At 59.0% G+C, this 20621-nt stretch overlaps 3 protein-coding genes across 7 annotated transcripts; all 3 read right to left on the bottom strand.

The window, feature by feature from the left end:
* Positions 1-65: 65 nt before the first annotated feature.
* PRKAB2 (protein kinase AMP-activated non-catalytic subunit beta 2) lies at positions 66-8094 on the bottom strand. 4 transcript variants are annotated; one of them, XM_063406711.1, is made up of 8 exons: positions 7982-8094; positions 4981-5158; positions 4572-4738; positions 3669-3762; positions 2973-3093; positions 1666-1799; positions 1320-1388; positions 66-974 (listed from the first exon to the last, which is right to left on the bottom strand). In XM_063406711.1, exons 2-8 carry the CDS (start codon positions 5140-5142, stop codon positions 897-899), a joined length of 825 nt encoding a protein of 274 aa, XP_063262781.1. In that variant the 5' UTR covers positions 5143-5158; positions 7982-8094; the 3' UTR covers positions 66-896. The 4 variants fall into 4 exon arrangements, with proteins under 4 accessions (XP_063262781.1, XP_063262782.1, XP_063262780.1 ...); XM_063406712.1 differs by lacking the exon at positions 7982-8094 and adding an exon at positions 6081-6213; XM_063406710.1 differs by lacking the exon at positions 7982-8094 and having other exon boundaries at positions 4981-6073.
* A 41-nt stretch (positions 8095-8135) lies between these two features.
* On the bottom strand, positions 8136-13552 carry LOC134555243 (flavin-containing monooxygenase 5-like). Of its 2 annotated transcripts, XM_063406692.1 has the most exons (8): positions 12901-13552; positions 11573-11761; positions 11331-11493; positions 10522-10664; positions 10108-10307; positions 9673-10019; positions 9209-9281; positions 8136-9118 (listed from the first exon to the last, which is right to left on the bottom strand). In XM_063406692.1, the coding sequence occupies exons 1-8, from the start codon at positions 13267-13269 to the stop codon at positions 8761-8763; spliced, it is 1842 nt and encodes a 613-aa protein (XP_063262762.1). In that variant the 5' UTR covers positions 13270-13552; the 3' UTR covers positions 8136-8760. The 2 variants fall into 2 exon arrangements, with proteins under 2 accessions (XP_063262762.1, XP_063262763.1); XM_063406693.1 differs by lacking the exon at positions 9209-9281 and having other exon boundaries at positions 8976-9118.
* Positions 13553-13691: 139 nt separating this feature from the next.
* LOC134555244 (flavin-containing monooxygenase 5-like) lies at positions 13692-20585 on the bottom strand. The gene is made up of 9 exons (XM_063406694.1): positions 17851-20585; positions 17256-17413; positions 16859-17047; positions 16617-16779; positions 16238-16380; positions 15690-15889; positions 15059-15408; positions 14665-14737; positions 13692-14437 (listed from the first exon to the last, which is right to left on the bottom strand). The coding sequence occupies exons 2-9, from the start codon at positions 17385-17387 to the stop codon at positions 14092-14094; spliced, it is 1596 nt and encodes a 531-aa protein (XP_063262764.1). The 5' UTR covers positions 17388-17413; positions 17851-20585; the 3' UTR covers positions 13692-14091.
* Positions 20586-20621: the final 36 nt, after the last annotated feature.

Below are 20621 nucleotides of genomic sequence, written 5' to 3'. Positions count from 1 at the left end.
ACTGGGCACTCCGTTTCCTCCTCTCGCTGCTCTAGACTCCCTCTCCAACACCAGGCAAGCAGCACTGAGAACAATAAATACTGTAATAAATAGAGAGCCCCTGTCCCACGGCCCTGCTGCAGCAGCAGGCGGTGCAGCCGGGGTCCTGGAGTGCCTGCCCGGCTCTGCTCTTCCCAGGCCCCTCCAGCATGGGCACATGCCAGTGCCCCTTGGGCTGTGACAAAGTCACCCTGTCCCACAGAAGCAGCTGATGGTGGGGACAGGGCGTTGCGGTCCTGAACGGTGTTCTCACAGCAGCAGGTAGGAGTGGCTGTGTCCAGCTGTACTGTCTGTCACGCTGGCTCGACGCTGAACCTCGCAGACGGCTGGGGCTGAGAGCCCTCCTCAAAGCCGGGGCCAGTCCCACAGCCAGCGCTGTGGGACAGGGGGCAGGTGCCAGGCTGGAGTGTCACAGAGCCCCTAGCAGACAAGGTGGCCTTGGAGATTCATCAACAGGGCAGCAGCGCAACCTTCAGAAGGATGGGATGTGTTCCTGGAGCCCGGACTGGGTGCAGTGCCAGGACCACCTTGAGGCCCTCACAGGCTGGAGAAGACAGGCAGGTGAAAGCCCTTCTCATTTTGAGCGTGAGGAGGGGCTGTTCTGGTGAGCAGCAAAGTGGTCCCAGAGACTCACAGAAGCCAAGGGAAGCTGCAGGTGGGCGGAAACCAAGGGCTAAACCACGCCACTAGGAGGGGACAGCGTCACAGGCCCCAGTGGCCCTGAGCTTGTTGCAGGGCCCGTGTCCCTGCCAGGTTGGAGGCTGGAGCCAGTGGCCAGTTGTCACACAGTCCTGTGGCCCAGTGTGTGCAGACAAGCGGCGTTTGGTGTCCTGCGTGGGGAGTGCGTGAGGCCCCGCTCAGATGGGCTTGTACAGCAGCGTGGTGACGTACTTCTTCTTGTAGCGGTGCGTGGCACTGAGCACCATGACGCCGTCCTGCGGGAGGCACAGCGTCAGCACTGCGGCCAGGGCACCCCTGGGCTCGGGGAGCTGTCCCAGCCTGCCCCTGCTGTCCCCAGTCCAGCACACAGCAGGGCAGCGGGGCAGAGCAAGGGCAGGGTCTGACGCATGCTATGCTCCCAGACGCTGCAGGGAGGCGGCTGAAGGATTGTCAGGATGTCACATCCCTCAGGATGTCACACCCTGTGCGTGCCACGCCTCTCCAGGCAGCCAGGTGCCGTCCCCACCCCCGCCCAGCAGGCTCTGCTCCCTGCAGGGCCGCGGGCTCCCGGGAGCCAGAGCAGCTCCGCAGCTGCGGCCCGGCGGCACTCAGGGCCTTACCTTGATGGAGAGCGCGTAGAGGTGATTGAGCATGACGTGGTTGGGCTCGGGCAGCAGCGCTGGGTCACACTAGGGGGAGAGGAGTGTCACAGGGGAACAGCAGAGCCCCAAGCCCCCAGCCCCTGCCAGACAGGGAGCTGCTGTCTCAGCTTCAGCTGCCACTGCCTCTGGCTGTTCTCAACAGGAACTGAGCTCAGCTAAGTACCAGAAGGCCAAACCAGTGTGGTAAATGGGAAAAGCGACACTTTTCCTAGGAAATGCCAAGGCCTAGACCCCAGCCAAGGGGAGCCCAGACTCCCTTTCTGCCCCCAGTGTGGCTCTCTGTGGGCAGCACGCTGGTACACACCGAGATATTGGTGTCCTTGTTGAGGATGACCTGGAGGAGGTGAGGTGGGAGGATGGGTGGGGATTTGAAGCGCTCCTCAGGCCGGTATACGTACATCTCTTGGCCATAAGGCCCCGGTGGGGAGCTGGATAAATCTGGAGAGAAGATAAGGGCAGAGACATGAAATGACTGAAGCAGCATGGGTGAGCACAGAGCAGCTCCTAAGAAGCTGAGAAGGACTCAGCAAGGTCTTTCAAGTACAAACATCCTCCACAAGCCATGGGCAGGGATCTATTCTATAGCAACAGCTCAGTTTTTTCACAGCAGAAAAAGCAGCTGGGTGAGGCCATGGCAATTCCAAGCAGGGCTGTAAGCTGACACAACGTGCACTGACACAACACAACAAGCACCCCATGTTACCCATCACAAGACCCCTTGAGCACAGCTCTTGGCACAGCCAGGTCCCTTTCCCTGCAGGAAGCAGCTGGCTTGCTCCAGAGCTGTGCCCTCAGCAGCAGGGGCACAGGGAGCAGGTTGCTCTAGGTGCTGCCTGATGAGGAGGTCCAGGGAAGGCAGACAGGCACTCTACACTGAGCAGCTGTTGCAGACATAGGAGGGACCTCAGGAGCTTGGGGTCACTGAAAGCTGTACTGGCCACGTCTCCCAGCTATATCTGATCTGAACATTTGGGAACAGCCAGCCTCCAGAAGGGCTCCATCTCCTTGGGCTGCTGCTGCTTGCTGGCTTCTCTCCAGCAGAGTGTCTCTTGCCCAGGCTGGGAAAGGACATGCAGCTGAGCTGTATCTGAGATGGGGCTGTACCAGGGACAGACACGACTGAGCTTCCTGCCAGCATTTCACACTGAGCCAGCACCGCCGGTGCCTGTGGGGTAACCTAACCTGCTGCTGTAACACAAGCAGACAGGGAGGTTTGCAATGTGCTAGTCCTGGTACAAATTACCTTGGCATGAAAAACAAGAGTAGCTGCTGAAAATAAACTGGATCCTGCTATCACCTAGCTTGTACCCCGGATCAGATGACTTACAGTCGAGCACACAGAAAGGGCTGATGTTCCTGGCATTTCCCAGTCCGAAATGGCTCCCTCAGCCACGCACTGCAGCAGCTCTGCTCTGGGATGGTGCTAGCACAGAACAAGTTACACCAGTACAGCCCCTCCAGAGGAACGAGGCCTAGCTGTGGGCTGGGGAGGACACGCTGCCCAGCACTGCTCATCCTCTGCCCAGGGCGTCTGTGCTCCCAGGGCAGCGAGTGTCAGAGCACGGGAGGTGGAAAACAGCACATGCAAAGCCATAATGCCACAAAACTCACCCCGACCTGAGGTTTCTGAGCTTTCCAGGGAATCCACCTTCAATGCATCAAACACCTCAAAGTCAGACTTCTTGACGTGGATGAGGTTGTTTATTGTCCCCATCTGGCTGGTAACCACAGGCTGGAAAGAACAGGGACGAGAATCTTCCTGTGCTCACCTCCCACTGAGGCACTTTCAATGCTTCCTAGATCCTCCCAGTCCAAGCTGTCTTTGCTGCAACACTACCTCTGAGCACATGTTGCTGCTGTCTCTCTCTGCCCTACACTTCTAGATCTCTGCTGTTTACCTTGGGAGGATTTTCCTTTATCACAGGCTCCTACATCACCTCCTATTTCCATACTATATCCTGCTATGTGCCCATGGGTAGGTGTGTTCTCCTTCCCATGCTGCTTCTACATGATTCAGTTTCGAGCAGAACCTGTAAGTGACTGCTGACCTCATGGCCCATCTTCCCATTGCCATTTTCCAGTGGGACTTGAGGGCCTTCTGGCATTTCCCTGCCCTTTCCCAATGCTTCCCCATAAAGCATGACTAAGCCCAGAGAAACCAGCCTCTGAAATGACTCAGGGGATGGAGGTGTGCCTTTTGTTTCAGGAGACAGTCCCCACTCTTCCTGTTCCTCCTCTGCTGCAGTTACATCCTCTCTAGTTCCCTGAAGAAGACAAGATCTGCAGGAATAAAGCTTGGAGCATTACCTCAGATGGATCATGGACCCACTGGCCATCCACAAAAAATTTGTACTGGTGCTCTCCTTCTGGAAGGTCCAGGATAGCAACAAAGTCATTGTGGCTGTGCAGAGAGAATAGATGTGCAACAGCATCACCCTGTTGATGCTCTGAATGCTGCTTTTCCATGGGCCCCAGGAACCAGCACTGCCCAGCCCCTCTACCTCAACACCTTCATGCAGAGTTAGGCTTGCTCATCATCAGTGAGCCAAGGCATGGCCATGACAGGCACGAGCATTCCAAGCACCAGCGTGGCTCAAACCCCTGGCAGCCCAGCCCTCCGTGCCCTGAGACAGTGAATGTGACAGACACCCTGTGCAAGAGAGGCTAAGAACATATGGGCAAAGCTCCTGCCCTGTGCTGGCACAGCAGGACAGGAGAAAGTGGGACACTCTGTCAAGTCTGAAATTGAGATAAACTCATTCCACATTAATTGCTAGAGCCCTACACGAGCTTCCATGTAAGTCACAGGTGTGTTGCAGAACAGCAAAAACATCACTAGGGCAGGAAGATACATGAGGGACAAACAACTAATGCTCACTGGCAGCAGTACAACTAGGCATGGGGTAATGCTGCAGCCAAGGGAAGAGCTGGCAGCTTCCAGAGAACTGCTGCATACCTGGGCAGGGCTCTGCTGCCAGCACTGGCTGCTGCGTGACATCCAGCTGGGCAAGCAAAGTGGCCCATCCTGTCCTCTCCCTGTTTCAAAACTTCCCACTGTCCCTGTAGCACCACTCAGGGAAGGAGCTGACTGTGTATTTGTCTCAGGCCCACAGCTTGAGCGAACAGAGAAAGGCCAAGAGAGCAAAGAAAAACATTCTCTGCACTGGAGCAGACATGAACATAGAGTAAATGACTTGAGGGACGGGCTACCTCTTGATGAGTGGGATCTTGGTGCTCCAGTTGTTGAAGGATCCGGAGATGAAGACCTCCTTGCCTCCATCGGCCCAGCGTATGACAGTTGGACGAGCCTGTTGGGATGGTTTCACTGACTCCTCCAGGTCTGGCTGCCACGACACAAACTCCTTTTCCCCGGGAATCTGGGCAAAGAAAACCAGAGAGATGTGACTGAGACACAGGGACAACCATGAACCCATTCACACAGCTGGCCTCTACACCTGGTCTGTACCAGCCCACCTGCACATCGCACACAGGAGCACCACAGAGCTCCTCCTGCCCCCCAGCTCCCCAGAGCCCCCTGCCATGCTGGGAACACAGCCCCACACAGGCGGTGTGTGGAAGCTCCAGAGGGCAGGCAGGGAAGGGAGCAGCCAGCCCCTACCTTGGAGTCGTGGGAGCTGAAAACGCTGGGGTCGTCGGTGCTGCCCACCATGATCTTGTGCGGGTGCTCCTTGGCGGGGTGCGAGGCACCGGAGCCGTCCGAGCGGTGGGACTTGGAGCCATGGCGCTCCCCAGACACCCGCTCGCTGGTGGTGTTCCCCATGGCAGCTCAGCAGCCCCTGCCAGGGAGACAGAACAACACCCTGCCTTTGCCCACGGGCTCTGGCAGCACGGAGAGGAGCAAAAGAGCCATCTCCCGAACGTTCTTTGCTAGTGGAGACAAAGAGCAATACTAAAAAAGGCCCCAAGTTAATTTCCACTACCAAGTTTGGGAGCTGAATGGGAATTCAACAAACAAGACAGCCTGACCTAATTAATAGCCACGTCCTTAAGAACCATCACTCTAGTTAAGCTGGTAATTGTTAAGACTTCAAAACCAATACCACTTCACCTGGGTCCCACAACAGCCCTTGGCAGCCAACTGAGTAGAGCTGATGGGAAAAATAAAGCCAACCTTTATTGGCAAATCAACTGCCTGGCGTTAACAGAGCCTCTTTCACAATCCTGCAGTCAGGCTCTACAGAAAACCCCCGACATCCAGCAAGGAAACAGCCAGGGAGTGAAAGCAGCAGCTGTTTCACAGTCCCCAGCAAGTCTCCAAGAGCTCACAGGCAGGAGAGCAGAGCCTTGTGCCTGCAAAGGCGACAGGGAGCATTTAAAGTGTCCGAATGGAATCGCCCAAGCTGGAGCTTGTCCAAAGAGTGGGGCTAATGCTGTGGTGTCTGCAAAAAGCTCAGCTCTCAGCAGCATTCACTTATGATTCACCAGGCAAGTCACCATGCCAGCTGCAGCACAGCACAGCGAGGAGGACCATTTGTGGCAACCTAGACAGCACCTGCCCCGCTGTCTGGAGGGACACGGTGAGGGAAGGGCAGCCCTGGCCACCTCAGTGTCCCTCTGCAGCTGGAGATGGGCCACCATCCCCAGTCTCACCCAGCTCAGAGAAAGCAAAACAGGAGAACTGACCAAGCCATGAACAACTACACATCTTTTACAATAAACAAAGCCACTGCAAGCTACACAGGACTCTTCAGGCCTTACCCTCTTTCCAGGAGCTGAGATGGACTGGGGTTCTTGCCCACTTGCAGGCTTATTTTGCAGCTTTCAGCTTACCATGGGCTCTGCAGAGCAAGCAAGGGGACAGCCAGCCTTGCTTCATGTGCTCACTTGTGACATTTGGAGGTTGGTTTAAAAGATCAAGTTATATGAAGGGTGCCAAGTGAGGCTGCCAGCCAAAGCCAGGCTTTAGAACATTACGGAGCAATTACTACGGTATTTCTTAAATCCAGAAGGCTAAAAGGTAGCTAAAAGTGGGCAGCTAACCCATACTCCCACCCCTCTCAGTGCAGATCAACTATACCTGAAGATCCAGGTCAAATGAGCTACATCTTTTGCTCTGACATCTCCCTCTGCACTGAGGAGGCTCAGACAGCTCCTCACAAAATCTGCCCCTGTACCACCAGACCTGCTGTTGAGGAGTTTCCCCTCCAGTATCTTCACTAAGGCTCCCTTACTTCTCATCTACAGGGAGGAAGGTGGGAAAGGCTGAACTCCCCTTGTAGCAGGACAGACCTGGGAGATATGTGCTGGTGTTAACAGGTGTGAAGCTTCCCTTTCTCTTCTCTTCTCTAAAAGGATTCCAGTAGCTCAGTCCCTCACAGATCACACTCTCCAAACACTCCCTGAGGTTTATCCCAGGCGGTGGCTCCTGTCTGGCGTATGCCATCTGAATCCCCTGCATCAGACACACAGGCACCGGCCTGTGCCAGGACAGGTCTTTGTGCACAGCCTGCAATACCCGGCTTTGCCGAATTCACTTTCACAGCTCAAACCCTCCTGCATCCAGACCAGCCCTTGTAGCACTGGGAGATGGTGTGACACAGGTACATCCAAGCCATGGTTGGAAATGCTTCACACACCAGAGCCCCAGCAAACCTTCTCGTGCATCTCAGCACATCCACTCCCAGTCTGGCAGCAAGCCCCTGCCAGCTGGAGCCCACAGCAAGATGAGCGCCTGCCTGCCCCATTACCAGGGCCTTTGGGCTCCAGCCAGCCCGACCTTCTCGTTTGGAAAACAACAAGTGAATTACACCCATTCCCCTCCCTGGGACGAGCCTGCTGCCTCCCACCCGGCCAGTGACCGCACCGGGAAGCAGCGGCAGGCAGCCCGAGGGGTTTGTGCAGGAGGGATGGGGTCGATGTCCAACAGCGCTGGGAGCCCTGGCAGGCATTTCCGGGGTCTGCATCTGGAGGGACGGGCTCTGTGTCCAGCAGTGCTGGGAGCCCTGGCAGGCATTCCCGGGGTCTGCATCTGGAGGGACGGGCTCTGTGTCCAGCAGCGCTGGGAGCCCTGGCAGGCATCCCGGGGGTCTCCATCTGGAGGGACGGGCTCTGTGTCCAGCAGCGCTGGGAGCCCTGGCAGGCATTCCCGGGGTCTCCATCTGAAGGGACGGGCTCCAGCACCCCGCCGGGCTGACACCGCCCGGGGCTGGCGTGGCCCGGGGAAGCCCGATCCGCCCGGGCTCTCCCTCTCTCGGAGACAGGAACCACAGCTGAGCCCTGAGGTTGCCGTAAGGTTAAGGGGATGAGCTGGGAAAGGTTTTCCGAGGGCTGAAAATCTCCCTCCGAGCAGGCAGGGCTGGGGCTCGGGCTCTGCTCGGCGGGGGCGGCGGCGGGGCTGTCACGGCGGGTCCGGCCCACGGGCACCCGCGGGACTGCCGTGGCCCGGGGGAGGAGCGGGACACACCGGCAGGGGCCGGGCCCTCCCGAGGGGCCGCCAGACGGGGTCTGCACCGCCGCGGGGTCCGGGACACCGCTACACCGCGGGGACGCGCAGCCACGCCTCACCTACCGCCTCCCGCACGGCGCCCGGGGAGCCGCCACCCTCACACCCGCCCGCCCGTGACACCCGCCCCGCCGCCCCGGGCCCGGGCCGACCCCACCTGCCGCCGCCGCCGCCCCGCTCTCCGCCTCCGTCCAAGATGGCGCCACGCCCCGCCGGCCGCTGCGGGGCGCTCTGACCCGCCCCCGCCGCGCTCCGCGGCCGCGCCCCGCCCCCGCCCCGCGGCCCCGCCGCCGGGCACCCGCCATGTTGGCTGCGGGCAATGGCGCGGGGCCGCGCCGCCTCAGCCGCCGGTCGCCATGTCTGGTGCGGGCAGGGCTGGGGCCGGGCCGGCGCGGGCGGCCGGCGGGACCCGCAGGAGGGACTGACAGACTGACGCAGACAGGCACTGGGGTCTGCGGCCGGCGGGACCCGCAGGATGGACAGACAGACTGACGTAGACAGGCACTGGGGTCTGCGGCCGGCGGGACACGCAGGATGGACTGACAGACTGACGCAGACAGGCACTGGGGTCTGCGGCCGGCGGGACACGCAGGATGGACTGACAGACTGACGCAGACAGGCACTGGGGTCTGCGGCCCCCCCGGCACGGGGACGAGCTTTATTGCCCTTTCCCGAGGTGCCCCTCTTGGGCACGTTCCCAGTTTCCCCACCACCTCTGTGACCTAACCCATAGATAGAGCTTGTGGGGCTGCCGGATTTAGGAAGCTGTTTCCAGAGCAGCCCGTGCCTAGACTTGGTGGCACCACAGCGGGGAGGTGCAAGAGACCAGGCTGCACCTTCAAGCAACGACTCCCTCCCTGCTCCGGCACAGCTGGAGAGAGACACAAGCCCAAGGGAAAAGGAGATAGCCGGCAGGACCCGCTCTTTCCCTTTAGGCTAAGGAGAGAGCGAGACGTAGACGAGGGTGGCCACGATCATGCCGATGCTGAAGAGCACCGTGAGGACGTGGGGCGCGGCGCTGCTGCGGGCGGGGCGGCCGCTGGCCCGCGGCTGCAGGGCCCGCACCACGCGCTGCCGCTGGGTGAGGATGGCCTCCCTGGCACCCGCCCACGCGCCCGGGCCTCGCAGCCGGTACTGGTACGGCGTGCAGGGGCCGAAGGCCACCTCCATTGCCAGCTTGGGGTCCGTGAGGAACAGGCTGAGCAGGCTGGGCTTGACCCCCAGCTGGCAGGCGAGCTCGTCCATGTAAGGGATGTAATCCACCTGGATGGTGTGCCGCTGGCTCTTCACGTACCTGTGGGCGGGGAGGGAGGGAGGGCAGGAGGGTTTGACACGGGGCCAGCGGGGGTAAGGGTGCCAGGGCGGTGCTGCGCGGGGGCCTTACCGCTCAGCCATTCTCTGCTTGGTTTGTGTGATTTCAGCCAGCATGTCGGCGGGCGGCGGCAGGCCCTGCAGCCCTGGGAAAAGGAGGCTGGAGTTGGAGCGTGGGCTGTGCTCCTGCCGCAGTCCGGATGGCTCTGCAGCCCAGCCTGGCCTCCGTTTGCACGTGGGGCTTTTGGGGCCTGCTGCCCCGTCGGGAGCAAAGTGGGACACATGGGCAAACAAAGTGACAGCGAGAAAGGGAGAACGTGGTTGCAGGCAACAGGATCCATTAGTGGCCCCCACAAGAGAAGAACAGTGTAAGAGTCATAGAAAAATGCAAAGCGGGGTTTTTCCTCATGAAGAAGCAAAAGGAGGATAAAATTGTGCATGTGGAGAGGCAGCATATGAGGGGATGCCACCAGCAACAACTCAGTGCTGGCGTGGTTGGAGGAGCTCAGCTGCATTCCCCAAACAGCCCTGACTTACCTTTGAAGACACTGGTGGCCCAGCGACACTGGAGCTCTGAGATAGGCATGATGGCACCCAGGGGCTGGATGAGGCCGATGAAAGCCAGCGTTGGCTTCTCCAGGTCAGGAGGGAACACAAATTTGTAGAGGGGAATCTGATTCTCCACCACCTTGAAGCCCTCGAGGAAGGGGAAGGAGAAGCTGTATCCTGTGGCAAAAACTACGGCATCAACGTCTTCCCTGGTGCCGTCCTCAAAGACGGCAGACGTCTCTGTGAACTCCTGGACGTTGGGCTTCACCCGCACCCTGCCCGAAATGATGCGGTTGGGCAGGTCATCGTTGATGGTCGGGTGCTGGTCAAAGATCCTGGAAGGCACAGACAGACCTCATTCAGGCCCTGGCAGGGGGATGGGCGTTGCTGGAGCAGGTACTGGGGTGCTGCTGGGGTGCTCACCGGTGCTTGGGCTTTAGGCCATAGAGTGTGTGGTCAAAGCGGGCATTCACCTGCCGCTCCAGGAAGAAACTGGTGATATTTGGAGGCAGCAGGTTGTGGAGTAGCTGCGTGAAGCGACTGATGTAGCTGAAATCAAAGGGGTACCCACTGTCTGCCAGCCGGTGCATCACCCAGCACCCACGCCTGGTGCTGAGAAAAACCTGGAAGGAAGGTGATGAGAGGTGGTGGCACGGCAGAATCCTCAGGCTGGGCTGGGCCTCTGCTGTGCTCCAGGAACAGGGAAGCCAGCACAGCTGCTGGGACCACAGCAGCCATCCCCATAGAGAGGGGACAGGGTGCTTGTGGCCAGGAGGGAGGGGAGCCCACAAGGGATGGTGGGGGATGATCGGTGCCCTCTGGGGTCTCTCAGCACACCTGCTTGGCTGTGTGGCTCAGCTCCACTGCGATATCGATGCCTGAATTCCCAATGCCAACCACGACCACCCGTTTTCCCAAAAAGGGCTGCGGGCTCTTGTAGTCCCGGCTGTGCAGGTACCAGCCCTCAAACTTTTCCAGCCCTGGAAGAGAAAGGGAAGTCATGCTGGGTTGGGATGTGGAGCAGGAGGGTGGCTGCACCCTGTCCAGACTGGTGGTGTGTTTTGGGAACAAGCTAAGACCAATGTGACCAATAGGAGTTATGCAGCCCTGAGGTAGGTCCCAGAGAGGTGGTGGCATCACCAGCATGAAAGATTTTCAGCACAGCCCTGAGCATCCTGCTCTGGCTTTGGGAGTAGTCTGGCTTGGAGCAGGACTTGGACTGGACAATTCCATGCTTACATCCCAAAATTCTGCTGCAGGTCCTGTCTGGTATCATGCATTTCCAGTAGAGGAATAACCAGGGTCTGTACCATTTTGCCAGACCCTGGTGACAGTGCGCTCCAGCCTGTTCCCCAGCCAAAGAGGGTCTCCACAGCTGAAAGCTCTCCAGACATTTTACCCTGGCACCCAGAGGCAACACCACCACCAGTGCTGAGCCCTCCAGCCTTGGTGAGGAGGTGGAGAGCCCAGCAGGTGCTTGGCCAGCAACATGGATAGGGAGCCTGTCTCAGGTGAGAGAGAGACGCTGGCAGCAGTGACATGTGCCAGCAGGATGTTTCGGACACTCATGCAATCCCAGCTGGTGTGTTAAACTGCAAAGGCATTTAGGGATGTCAGGGAGCAGGCAGGCAGCCCACAGGCAGTACCTGGGAAGGAACTGAGCGGGAGGTGTGCGTCGGTGTGGTGCCCGCTGCACACCAGCACGGCGTCGAAGACGGCCGCCTCCTGCTTCCCCTCGCTCTCGGTCACCACCTCCCACTGCCCGCTGCTGGCGAAGTCGGGGCGCTTGGACACGTGGCACACGCTGGTCTGGGCGCAGGGGGAGCGGTGTCAGCACCCTGTGCCCCCGTTCCCACTGCCACCTCCCCCCCGGCCCCCCAGCTCTCACCCTGAAGCGGATGTGGCAGAGCAGGTCAAAGTGCTGGGCGTACATGCGGAAGTACTCCATGATCTTGGAGTTGTGCATGTAGTTGGGGAAGTCCTCGGGGATGGGGAAGTCGCTGAAGCACATCATCTCCTTGGAGGTGTTGATGATGACAGAGCGGTAGATGCTGGCACGGCCGTCCTCGGGGCGCTCCTGTGGGAGTGGGCACAGCTCAGTGTTGGCCAGGGGAATGATGAGGTGCCTGCCTGCCCTGCCTGGCACCTCCCCTGTGCGTGCAGGATTGAGCCACAGGTCGTTGTAGCACCCATCCCTGCACGCAGCACTCTCCTATGGTTGAGAACCCTCGCCTCAAAAATCAAGGATGTAGCTCTGGACTGGCGGGAGCCAGGCAGTGGTGACAGTGGGTCATGGTGGTCTTATGCCTCAGTTTCCCCACTTCCACTCCTTGCCCCTATGAGGTAGTGCATTCCCAAACCTCCTGTGGTGCCATTGCCCTGGCTGCCACATTAGGTCTTGCCAGTTGTAGAGCCAGCTCCAGTGCTTCCTGAGTGGTTGCTCCTGCTTACCAAGTCTGTGCCTCAGCAACTGGATGCTGTTGGTCTGGTTCTGCCCCACCAACCCTGTCCTTGACCCATCACAGGTGGAACAAGCAGACTGTGATAGATCCACACCAGACCCTACTCTGGCATGGTGCCACCTGTGTCCCCCCAAGGGCTCTCCCACGTGCATATCAGGGCAAGGTGGGAACACTGGTCATATTGTTGGTGGGTCCAAGAGATAAAAGTCAGCAGCCTCATTAGGTGGGGGCAGAGATGAGCTCCAGGATTGTTCCAAGGCAGGGAGAACCAAGGCACAGAGAAGGCAGCATGTGGTGTCTCTGTGTGGGCAAGTGGCACAGAAGCAGAACAGGAGCAACTGTGATTCCAGGAAAGGGCTGGGCGGGACAGGGATGAGGACAGACAGTGGGGTCAGATAGGACAAGATAGGTAGGAAAGGGCTGGGAGTAACCAAGAGCAAAACAGCAGAGGAAGGTGTGGATGAAACTGGGAAGGGAGGGACGGGAAAGGGAAAGTCTGAGCTGGGGGAGCAAGCCATGAAGTTCTTGGGGAGGTTTCATCCTGCTGCTGGTGAGCCGGAGTTGGGTCCTATGTGCCTAGCATATCAGCTGGCACTACGCTGCCAAATCAGTTTTACTTTCCTGTGGTTTTCCTTGGAAACCTGCCTGCTGCACGCACGCAAAGCAGGGGAGCAGCGCGTTGTTCTCTGCCAAGAGCCGATCCCAAACGCATCCGTGCTGCTGCCACAGAGCAGGCTGGCTGCACAGGGCTTACCTCAAAGCGCCAGAGGCCCCCGATGTCTGTGCTCCTTTCAAAGCAGGTGGGCTCCAGCCCCTCATCCAGGCAGCATTTCAGGGCGCACAAGCCGGAGGCACCGGCACCAATGATGGCTACTCTCCGGACAGCCATGTCCCACGGTGTGGTGGTGGCAGGGATGCTGGAGAAGCCGTGGCCAGGAGCAGCAGGGCCAGGTGTATCTCTCAAGGGAGGCTGCCCAGTGCTGCTCAGTTTGAGGGTGACTGCCCCTGTGCTTCCTGTGGGCGGCCGAGGCGTCACTAGATCTGTTTCTTCCAGACGTGATCTACAGGTTTCCCCTACCACCCTGCCACACCTGCCTGGGCCTGACCTCTTGCAGAGGTGCATTAAGTTCTGTAAGCGCTTAATGATGCTGACACTGCCCTGGGCAGGGCAGAGATGTGACTGTGCCTCAGATTTCAGCAGGTTGTGGCATGGAAAACAAACCTAGGGGATGGAGGGGGACTGACATGACCAGCCCAGGCATATGATGGACAGGATGCCCATCCTTTACCCACTTTGGGTCCCCAGCCCACCCAGCCACCTCCCGGAGGGGCTGCATGCAGGTGACCAGGGTGGCACTGAGCCATGCCACTGTGACTACCAGGACCCGCTGCGGTGGCACGCACCTTGAGAGAGGCAGTCTTGCTGTGGAATGTGTGTGTACATCAGCTCCTGTAGTGGGCCAGTGCTGTGAGGCCAATCTCAAACCTGTAAGCATTCCCACAGCATGCAGAGGGTTGTGATTGTGTCAGTAACAGGACGGACGCTTGGCTGTTTAATACATTTATCCACATAGAAAGTGTGCTGTGCCTTTGCGGCTTAGCTCTGGTGCGCGTGTGGCGAAATTGGCATGGCTGGGTTACAAGGGACAGGAAAGCCCAGGGCGCTGGCTGAGAGGGAATGGAATTTAGCCTGCAGTGAACTGGTTTCCTCCTCTGTCCATGACAGCACTCCCCAAGGGGAGGTGCAGAGCAAGAGCCCAACCATTATTTTGGCAGCTGGGGAGGTTCTGTGCATCCCTAGCTCATGGTGTGGTCACAGCTGGGCTGTGCCAGGCAGGAGGCAGGTTTCTGCCACCACTGGGGTGCACAGGCTGCCAAGGGGCAGGGGTGGCCAGCCAGTCCCACAGCACATTGCAAAGCCTCCCTTCCTGCGCTTGCAGGGCACCTACAAGTAAGCAAAAACAGCTGCCAGGATGGCCACGGCCCCAAGCAGCTTGAAGATGAGGGGTATGGCAGGGGTTGAGGTGCTCTCCTCCACATGTCGTGTCTGCAGGGGCTTGAGGATGCGCTGCTGCTGCGTGAGGATGGCCTCCCTGGCACCCGCCCACGCGCCCGGGCCCCGCAGCCGGTACTGGTACGGCGTGCAAGGGCCGAAGGCCACCTCCACTGCCAGCTTGGGGTCCGTGAGGAACAGGCTGAGCAGGCTGGGCTTGACCCCCAGCTGGCAGGCGAGCTCGTCCATGTAAGGGATGTAATCCACCTGGATGGTGTGCCGCTGGCTCTTCACGTACCTGTGGGCGGGGAGGGAGGCAGGTGGGTGCTGGGATCAGACCTGGCAGATGCCCTGCACACCAGGAAGGTGGTATTGGACAGACTGGACTGTGGGTAGTGTGGCCAACCACATCCCTGCCCTCTGTTGGCACACACAAATGTGCCAGGACACATCCATGGGACAGGATGGATGCCCATAAACAGCTGTGCCAAAGGCAGCCCCTCAGTGCTCCCACAGGGATCTTACCGCTTTGCCATCACTTCTTTCTTCTGCTCAATGTCAGCCTCCATGTCGTGCCGTGGGGGCAGCTCATTCAGCCCTGGGGAGGATGAGACACAGTGGCGACTGTGGTGCTGCCCTTGCCTGGGTACTGTGCCTCTGCCAGCTCCTCCTTGGTGTGTGGTCTGGGACCTGAGGCATGTCCAAGTGCCTCAGGATGGGAAGGAGCAGCCCATGGATATCAGGTATGGATGTCCCAGTGCCTCTCAGAGAAGTGGCCCTCTCACTGTGACAGCCTCAAGGCAGCCCTGCCATCACTATGGCCAGGATGGCACAACCAGCTGCTGCCTTTTCAACATGGCTGGGCACCATCTGTCCTCACTCCAGGGCTGCATCCACAGGGCAGGTTTGCCTGACTTACCTTTGAAGACACGGGTGGCCCAGCGACACTGGAGCTCTGAGATAGGCATGATGGCACCCAGGGGCTGGATGAGGCCGATGAAAGCCAGCGTTGGCTTCTCCAGGTCAGGGGGGAACACAAATTTGTAGAGGGGAATCTGGTTCTCCACCACCTTCACACAGCCCTCAAGGAAGGGGAAGGAGAAGCTGTATCCTGTGGCAAAAACTACGGCATCAACGTCTTCCCTGGTGCCGTCCTCAAAGACGGCAGACGTCTCTGTGAACTCCTGGACGTTGGGCTTCACCCGCACCCTGCCCGAAATGATGCGGTTGGGCAGGTCATCGTTGACGGTCGGGTGCTGGTGAAGAACCCTGGAAGGTCCAAGGAGCTGTTAGGGCACTGGGAAGGGAGTGCTTCTGCTCTGTGTCCTGCTCCAGCTGTGGCTCCCTGCTCTGGGAATGCTCATCCCCAGGGATGCTCAGCAGCTGTCTCCAAGAGTCCTTGGAAGGGACAGTGGTGGCTCCCTCAAGCATTGCCTGGGCATAACAAAACTAATAACCCAGTCCAAGCACAGGGAGCGTGGAATGGCCAAGCTGGGCATGACACAGGGAGGCAGATGATCCTTCTGGGCAGGGGGAGTGTTTGCTGATACCTGTGCTTTGGCTTCAGGCCGTAACGTGAGTGGTCAAACCTGGCATTCAGCTTCTTCTCCATGTAGTCACATGCCATGGATGAGCTGAGCAGCCCCTGCAGGAATGTCTTCATGCGGGTGGTTAAGATGGTGTCGATGGGGTAGCCCTGATCTCCAACACGGTTCAGGATCCATGCACCCCTGCGAGTGCTGAGGAAGACCTAGACAAAGAAGAAGGAAGAAGGATCACTTCTGAAGGCAGTGATGGTCCTGGGAGGGCTGCTCTGTGGGGGACATGCCCTTGCCCTGGAACCACTCTGTTTTTTGTTGCCCAAGCACTGGGTAAAGACCCAGAGGGCAGAGGGAGCTGGTGAATGACATCTTGCAGGGGAGTGGGACAAAGGTCTCAATTGCCTGGCAGCTGGGATTGGCTGGAGCCAGCATTGCCAAACACAGCGAGTGCAGGCATGGAGCAGTGCCTGTGCAAGTGCCTTGGCCCTGGTGTCCCTACGGAGCTGGCAGTGTCACACAGGGGCAATCCTGCCCACCGGGACCCTACTCCTGCTTACCTGCTGGGCTGTTTGGCTGATCTCCACAGCCAGGTCTGACCCTGAATTCCCGATCCCAATGACAACAACCTTTTTGTTTGTGAAAGCCTGAGCGTCCTTGTAGTCTCGGCTGTGGAGGTAGCGGCCCTTGAACTTCTCAATTCCTGTGAGCAGGGAGGAGGGATGCTTGGCTTCCTGGTGTGAGGTTGGAGGATCAGCCCCCTAAAGACTGAAGACGCTCCCTTGCCCCACCAAACCACTCCTGGGGAGCATAGGAGCACTCTGGGAGTCAAAGCAAGGCAGGGAAATGCTGGGACCAGGAGGGAAAGCAGCAGGGAGAATAGGGACTGGCATGGACTAGCTTTCAAGAAGGTCTTGTCATGCAATTACATTGCAGTACCTGGGAAGGAACTGAGCGGGAGGTGTGCGTCGGTGTGGTGCCCGCTGCACACCAGCACGGCATCGAAGACAGCCGCCTCCTGCTTCCCCTCGCTCTCGGTCACCACCTCCCACTGCCCGCTGCTGGCGAAGTCGGGGCGCTTGGACACGCGGCACACGCTGGTCTGGGCGCAGGGGGAGCGGTGTCAGCACCCTGTGCCCCCGTTCCCGCTGCCACCTCCCCCCCGGCCCCCCAGCTCTCACCCTGAAGCGGATGTGGCGGAGCAGGTCAAAGTGCTGGGCGTACATGCGGAAGTACTCCATGATCTTGGAGTTGTGCATGTAGTTGGGGAAGTCCTCGGGGATGGGGAAGTCGCTGAAGCACATCATCTCCTTGGAGGTGTTGATGATGACAGAGCGGTAGATGCTGGCACGGCCATCCTCGGGGCGCTCCTGTGGGAGTGGGCACAGCTCAGTGCTGGCCAGGGGAATGATGGGGAAGGATGACTGGGGCTGATGAGGTGCTCCTTTTCATGGAGCCCCTGCCCTCAGTCTCACCCAGAGGAACCCACTGTGGCTGGTTGCCACCCCACCAGCCACCACTGGTCCTTGAGGGTGACGGTGCTGACTCGAAGCAGGACACGTGGCCAGCAGAGTTTACCTCAAACCTCCAGAGGCCTCCGATGTCGCTGGTCCTCTCGAAGCAGACGGGCTCCAGCCCCTCCTGCAGGCAGGCTTTGATGGCGCACAGCCCGCTGCTGCCCGCGCCGATGATGGCCACCTTCTTTGCCATGCTGCGCTTCACCACCGCGTCTCTGCCTGGGGACAGCGTCAGACAGCGGGGCTGAGCAGCCAGAGGTGCAACTGTGCAAGACTTTGACCCTGGTGCACCAAAGAGGTCCCAAGCAAGAGAGGCAGCCCCTCAAAAGTTTGTCCGGGGTTGCAAACCACTGCTGTCCCCCACTAGGAGTGGACCTGACTAGTGCAGGGTTTTGCACTACTGTGGTTTTGGCTCTGGATGAGGAGAAATCCTGCCGAGCGTCAGGGAGCTTCAAAATATCCCTGCCGTGCCAAGTCCCGGCGACGGAGGTGCCCTGGAGTGCTGTGCCCTGCTGTGGGGACCGGCGGCTCCCTTCCGGGTGGGTGACAGCCCCTCTGCCTGCCCTTTGCCCTCCCCCTTCCCCGAGGAGATTCCTGTTGTGCTGTCCCGGTGCCCGCTGCGCGCCGGCAGCTCGGGGCACACACCCTTCACCGACCTGCGGCCGTGGGACGAGCAGCCCAGGGAAGGCTGGCAGCAGGCACGGAGCCGTGCGAGGGTCTCTGCCGGGGTACCTCGACCGGTGACGCCGGACCGCGGCCTGGCTTTGTGGTGCGCCGCGTCCGAGAGCGGGGCCTCCCCCTCCGTCACTCCTCCCACGGGCGCGGGGAAAGGAAGCCGGAGCCCGGCTGGCTCCCGGCCGCCTGCACGGCTGCCCCGGCAGCGGTGTCGCTGCAGCCCCGGCCGGCGGCCTGAGGAGCTGCGCGGGGACACGGACACGCAGCCGAGCCCTGTGGTTGCGTGCTTGGTGAACAGATGCTGCCCTGGACTTTTACCCTAGGATTGTAAGGATCAGCCCGCGCCCGGTTGTCCTGGTACCCGGGGTGACACACGGCTCTGGCTGCTCCAGTGGCAGCCGGCACTATATCGCCCACATCCCCTGTGCGCCTGGGCTGGGCATGTCGGCACAGTGCCCCTAAGCCACGGCTCAACCCTGGGCTAGCAAAATCCTTGGGGCAAGTGGAATCGCGGTGCAAGGAGCACCGCGGTGTTGGAGTGTCCCTGGTGTGAGGGTGGTGGGAGCAGTGAGGAAAAAGTTGTCCCTCACAGCAGGAGACACAGACCAGAGGGACCCAAACTTGCTGCTGGCTCCTGGCACACTTGCAGCCTGACAGCCTCTGAGACCTGCAGGGGAATTTTGCTCTTCTTATCCAGAGAACTTTGTTGTAGAGCTGAGCAAGGCAGAGGGGCCAAGCTCTGCAGCTGAAATGATTTAAACCTTCTAAAACTCATGGTATGTTTGCGGGAAGCTTAATAAAGCTCTTTCTGTCTCTTGCTGTCGGCAAGGGGACTGGGGTAGAGGTGCTGGGCTGCCAACCTACACTCTGTGCCTGTCAAAAAGCATCAAAAGCATCTTACCAAGCAAGGGATCAGCACAGAAATGGAGAGGTGGCAGCACTGGCAGTGCTACTCTTCCTGCTCTGCTGTCAGCTGGCTTCTGGCTCTTTTGCAAGCTCTGCACAGACTGCAGAGGTACAGGGACCTCTCTGAGCTCCCCACCGTGCTGCTGTGCTATGAAGCCTCTGTGCAGGTTGCCTCTGAATTTGTCTTCCCTACAAGCTGCATAGCCCTGGACTTTACCCCGCTGTAGTTGGACTCATACTACAGACAAACTGTGCAGTCAGGCCCCAGGGTCATGCCACTATCTTTTGGTCTAGGTTGCTATTTGGTTGGTAGGTATCTGTGGAAGTTCACAGTTGCCCATACCTGGCAAGCACCCAGGACGTAGAGTGCGCACAGCAGTGTCTGCTCTGGGCTTCCACCGTGGACAGAAATGCCGTGGGATGAGTGGAGCAGAAAGCTCCTCTGTCCTATCAGTGGGTTGCACCCATGCTTGGAGGAGCAGTGACAAGTGACAAGCACAGGAGAGCAAAGGTCTCTCTGGTGGAGCTGGAGAGAAGCACAAAGATGAGAGGGTGGCCAGGCAGCCTGTGACCCAGCAGGGCTGTGCAGTGGGTGGTGGTGGGTGCTACCAGGCCCTCATGGAGTGTCATGCAAGTGAGTCAAGAGCAACTTTTTGGCACACACGTGTGTGGCAGCCACAGATGCACACATTACTGCTGTACCCTCCATGATGTAGAGAGGAAGACCCCAACAGCTCTAAGAACAGACACTAAGTGCAGACAAAAACCACAGTGTTTTGGAAAAGGTAGAGCAAAGATGCAAGTGTTTTGGCACAGCACAACAAGCCCTGCCCACCCAGAGTGTGCCACCTGCCTGTGCTCCCACAGTCACCACAGGGCTGGTCTCTGCACTGGGGGCAGGAGGGCTGCCCAGAGTGCCCTGGTGCTGCGGTGCAAATGCCAGACTGGCCCAGCTGGCTGCCAGGCATGCAGTGCAACTCAGGGGATTATTTTTTGGTCACTGCAGCATCAACTCAGACTTGGAAGCTTCACTGGCTCACCCTGTCAGGGGGTCAGGGCTCAGCTCCAGGGGCACCCAAGCACTTCCATTTCAGCCCCTGTACAACTGACAGTGACAGTGCTCGCACCAGCAGCCATCAGGCTGCTCCTGCACACTCCACCCAGAACAGCACAATTAAACACTGCCTAGTCTTAATAAGACTTAATTGGTGTTTTCCAGGGCCTGAGTGCACTAATAAACCTTAGTGACCACAAAGAGCCTCACCTGGGCCAAATCCCTCTACCTACGTGCCAGGAACACTGTTTAAACTGATTATTTGAGCTCAGTCTAGAGCCCCCACTCCCTGCCAGGCTGTGGTCCCTGATGAATTGCATTCTATGATTTTTCTGGCTCAGTCTCGGCCCTAGCTCATTATAGAGGCTCCCTGTGGTCCCCTCCTGCCAAGAACCAGCAGCCCTCTGTGACAAACAGGCTGCCAGTGGTGCCAGGGGAGAAGAGCCAGCCTGTCAAGCACAGGGAGCTGTAGTGGTGGTTGGCAGAGCCAGGGCCTCTTGCTGCAGGAGGTGCAAGCAAGGCTCAGACCTGGGGCTGGGAAGGGGCTGGCTCTGCAGGACTCTATCTGCAGCCTGGAATATGCTGTCCATCAGGAATTGCTGTGAATGCGTTGTACCCCGAGACACTGAAAACCCTGTGGAGGAAAAAAGGAACTGGGAAGCTCTGGACAAGAGCTCTAGGAGCAGGCTGCTGCTGGGAGTTGCTCACCCTGTTGCCCACTTCAGTGCCACTATCCTTTCCCTGTGGCTCTGGGAGCCATGTGCTTGACATCTAGCCTTAGTGCAGCACTTA

The sequence above is a fragment of the Prinia subflava genome, chromosome 10 (genome assembly GCF_021018805.1).
Source record: "Prinia subflava isolate CZ2003 ecotype Zambia chromosome 10, Cam_Psub_1.2, whole genome shotgun sequence".
Taxonomy (NCBI): Eukaryota; Metazoa; Chordata; class Aves; order Passeriformes; family Cisticolidae; genus Prinia; species Prinia subflava.
This window is presented reverse-complemented; position numbering and strand designations above follow the sequence as displayed.

Coding starts and splice junctions, on each gene's coding strand:
- LOC134555244 (XM_063406694.1), bottom strand. CDS start 17,387: ATGGCAAAGAAGGTGGCCATCATCGGCGCGGGCAGCAGCGGGCTGTGC. Junction 17,048..17,255: donor GAGGCCTCTGGAGGTTTGAG/GTAAACTCTGCT, acceptor CCACTCCCACAG/GAGCGCCCCGAGGATGGCCG. Junction 14,438..14,664: donor AAAGAAGTGATGGCAAAGCG/GTAAGATCCCTG, acceptor CCCCGCCCACAG/GTACGTGAAGAGCCAGCGGC.
- LOC134555243 (XM_063406692.1), bottom strand. CDS start 13,269: ATGCACCTCTGCAAGAGGTCAGGCCCAGGCAGGTGTGGCAGGGTGGTA. Junction 10,308..10,521: donor TGAGCCACACAGCCAAGCAG/GTGTGCTGAGAG, acceptor CCTTCCTTCCAG/GTTTTTCTCAGCACCAGGCG. Junction 10,020..10,107: donor GGCCTAAAGCCCAAGCACCG/GTGAGCACCCCA, acceptor TGTGCCTTCCAG/GATCTTTGACCAGCACCCGA.
- PRKAB2 (XM_063406711.1), bottom strand. CDS start 5,142: ATGGGGAACACCACCAGCGAGCGGGTGTCTGGGGAGCGCCATGGCTCC. Junction 4,739..4,980: donor TCAGCTCCCACGACTCCAAG/GTAGGGGCTGGC, acceptor TTCTTTGCCCAG/ATTCCCGGGGAAAAGGAGTT. Junction 1,800..2,972: donor CTCAGAAACCTCAGGTCGGG/GTGAGTTTTGTG, acceptor TCTTCTCTCCAG/ATTTATCCAGCTCCCCACCG.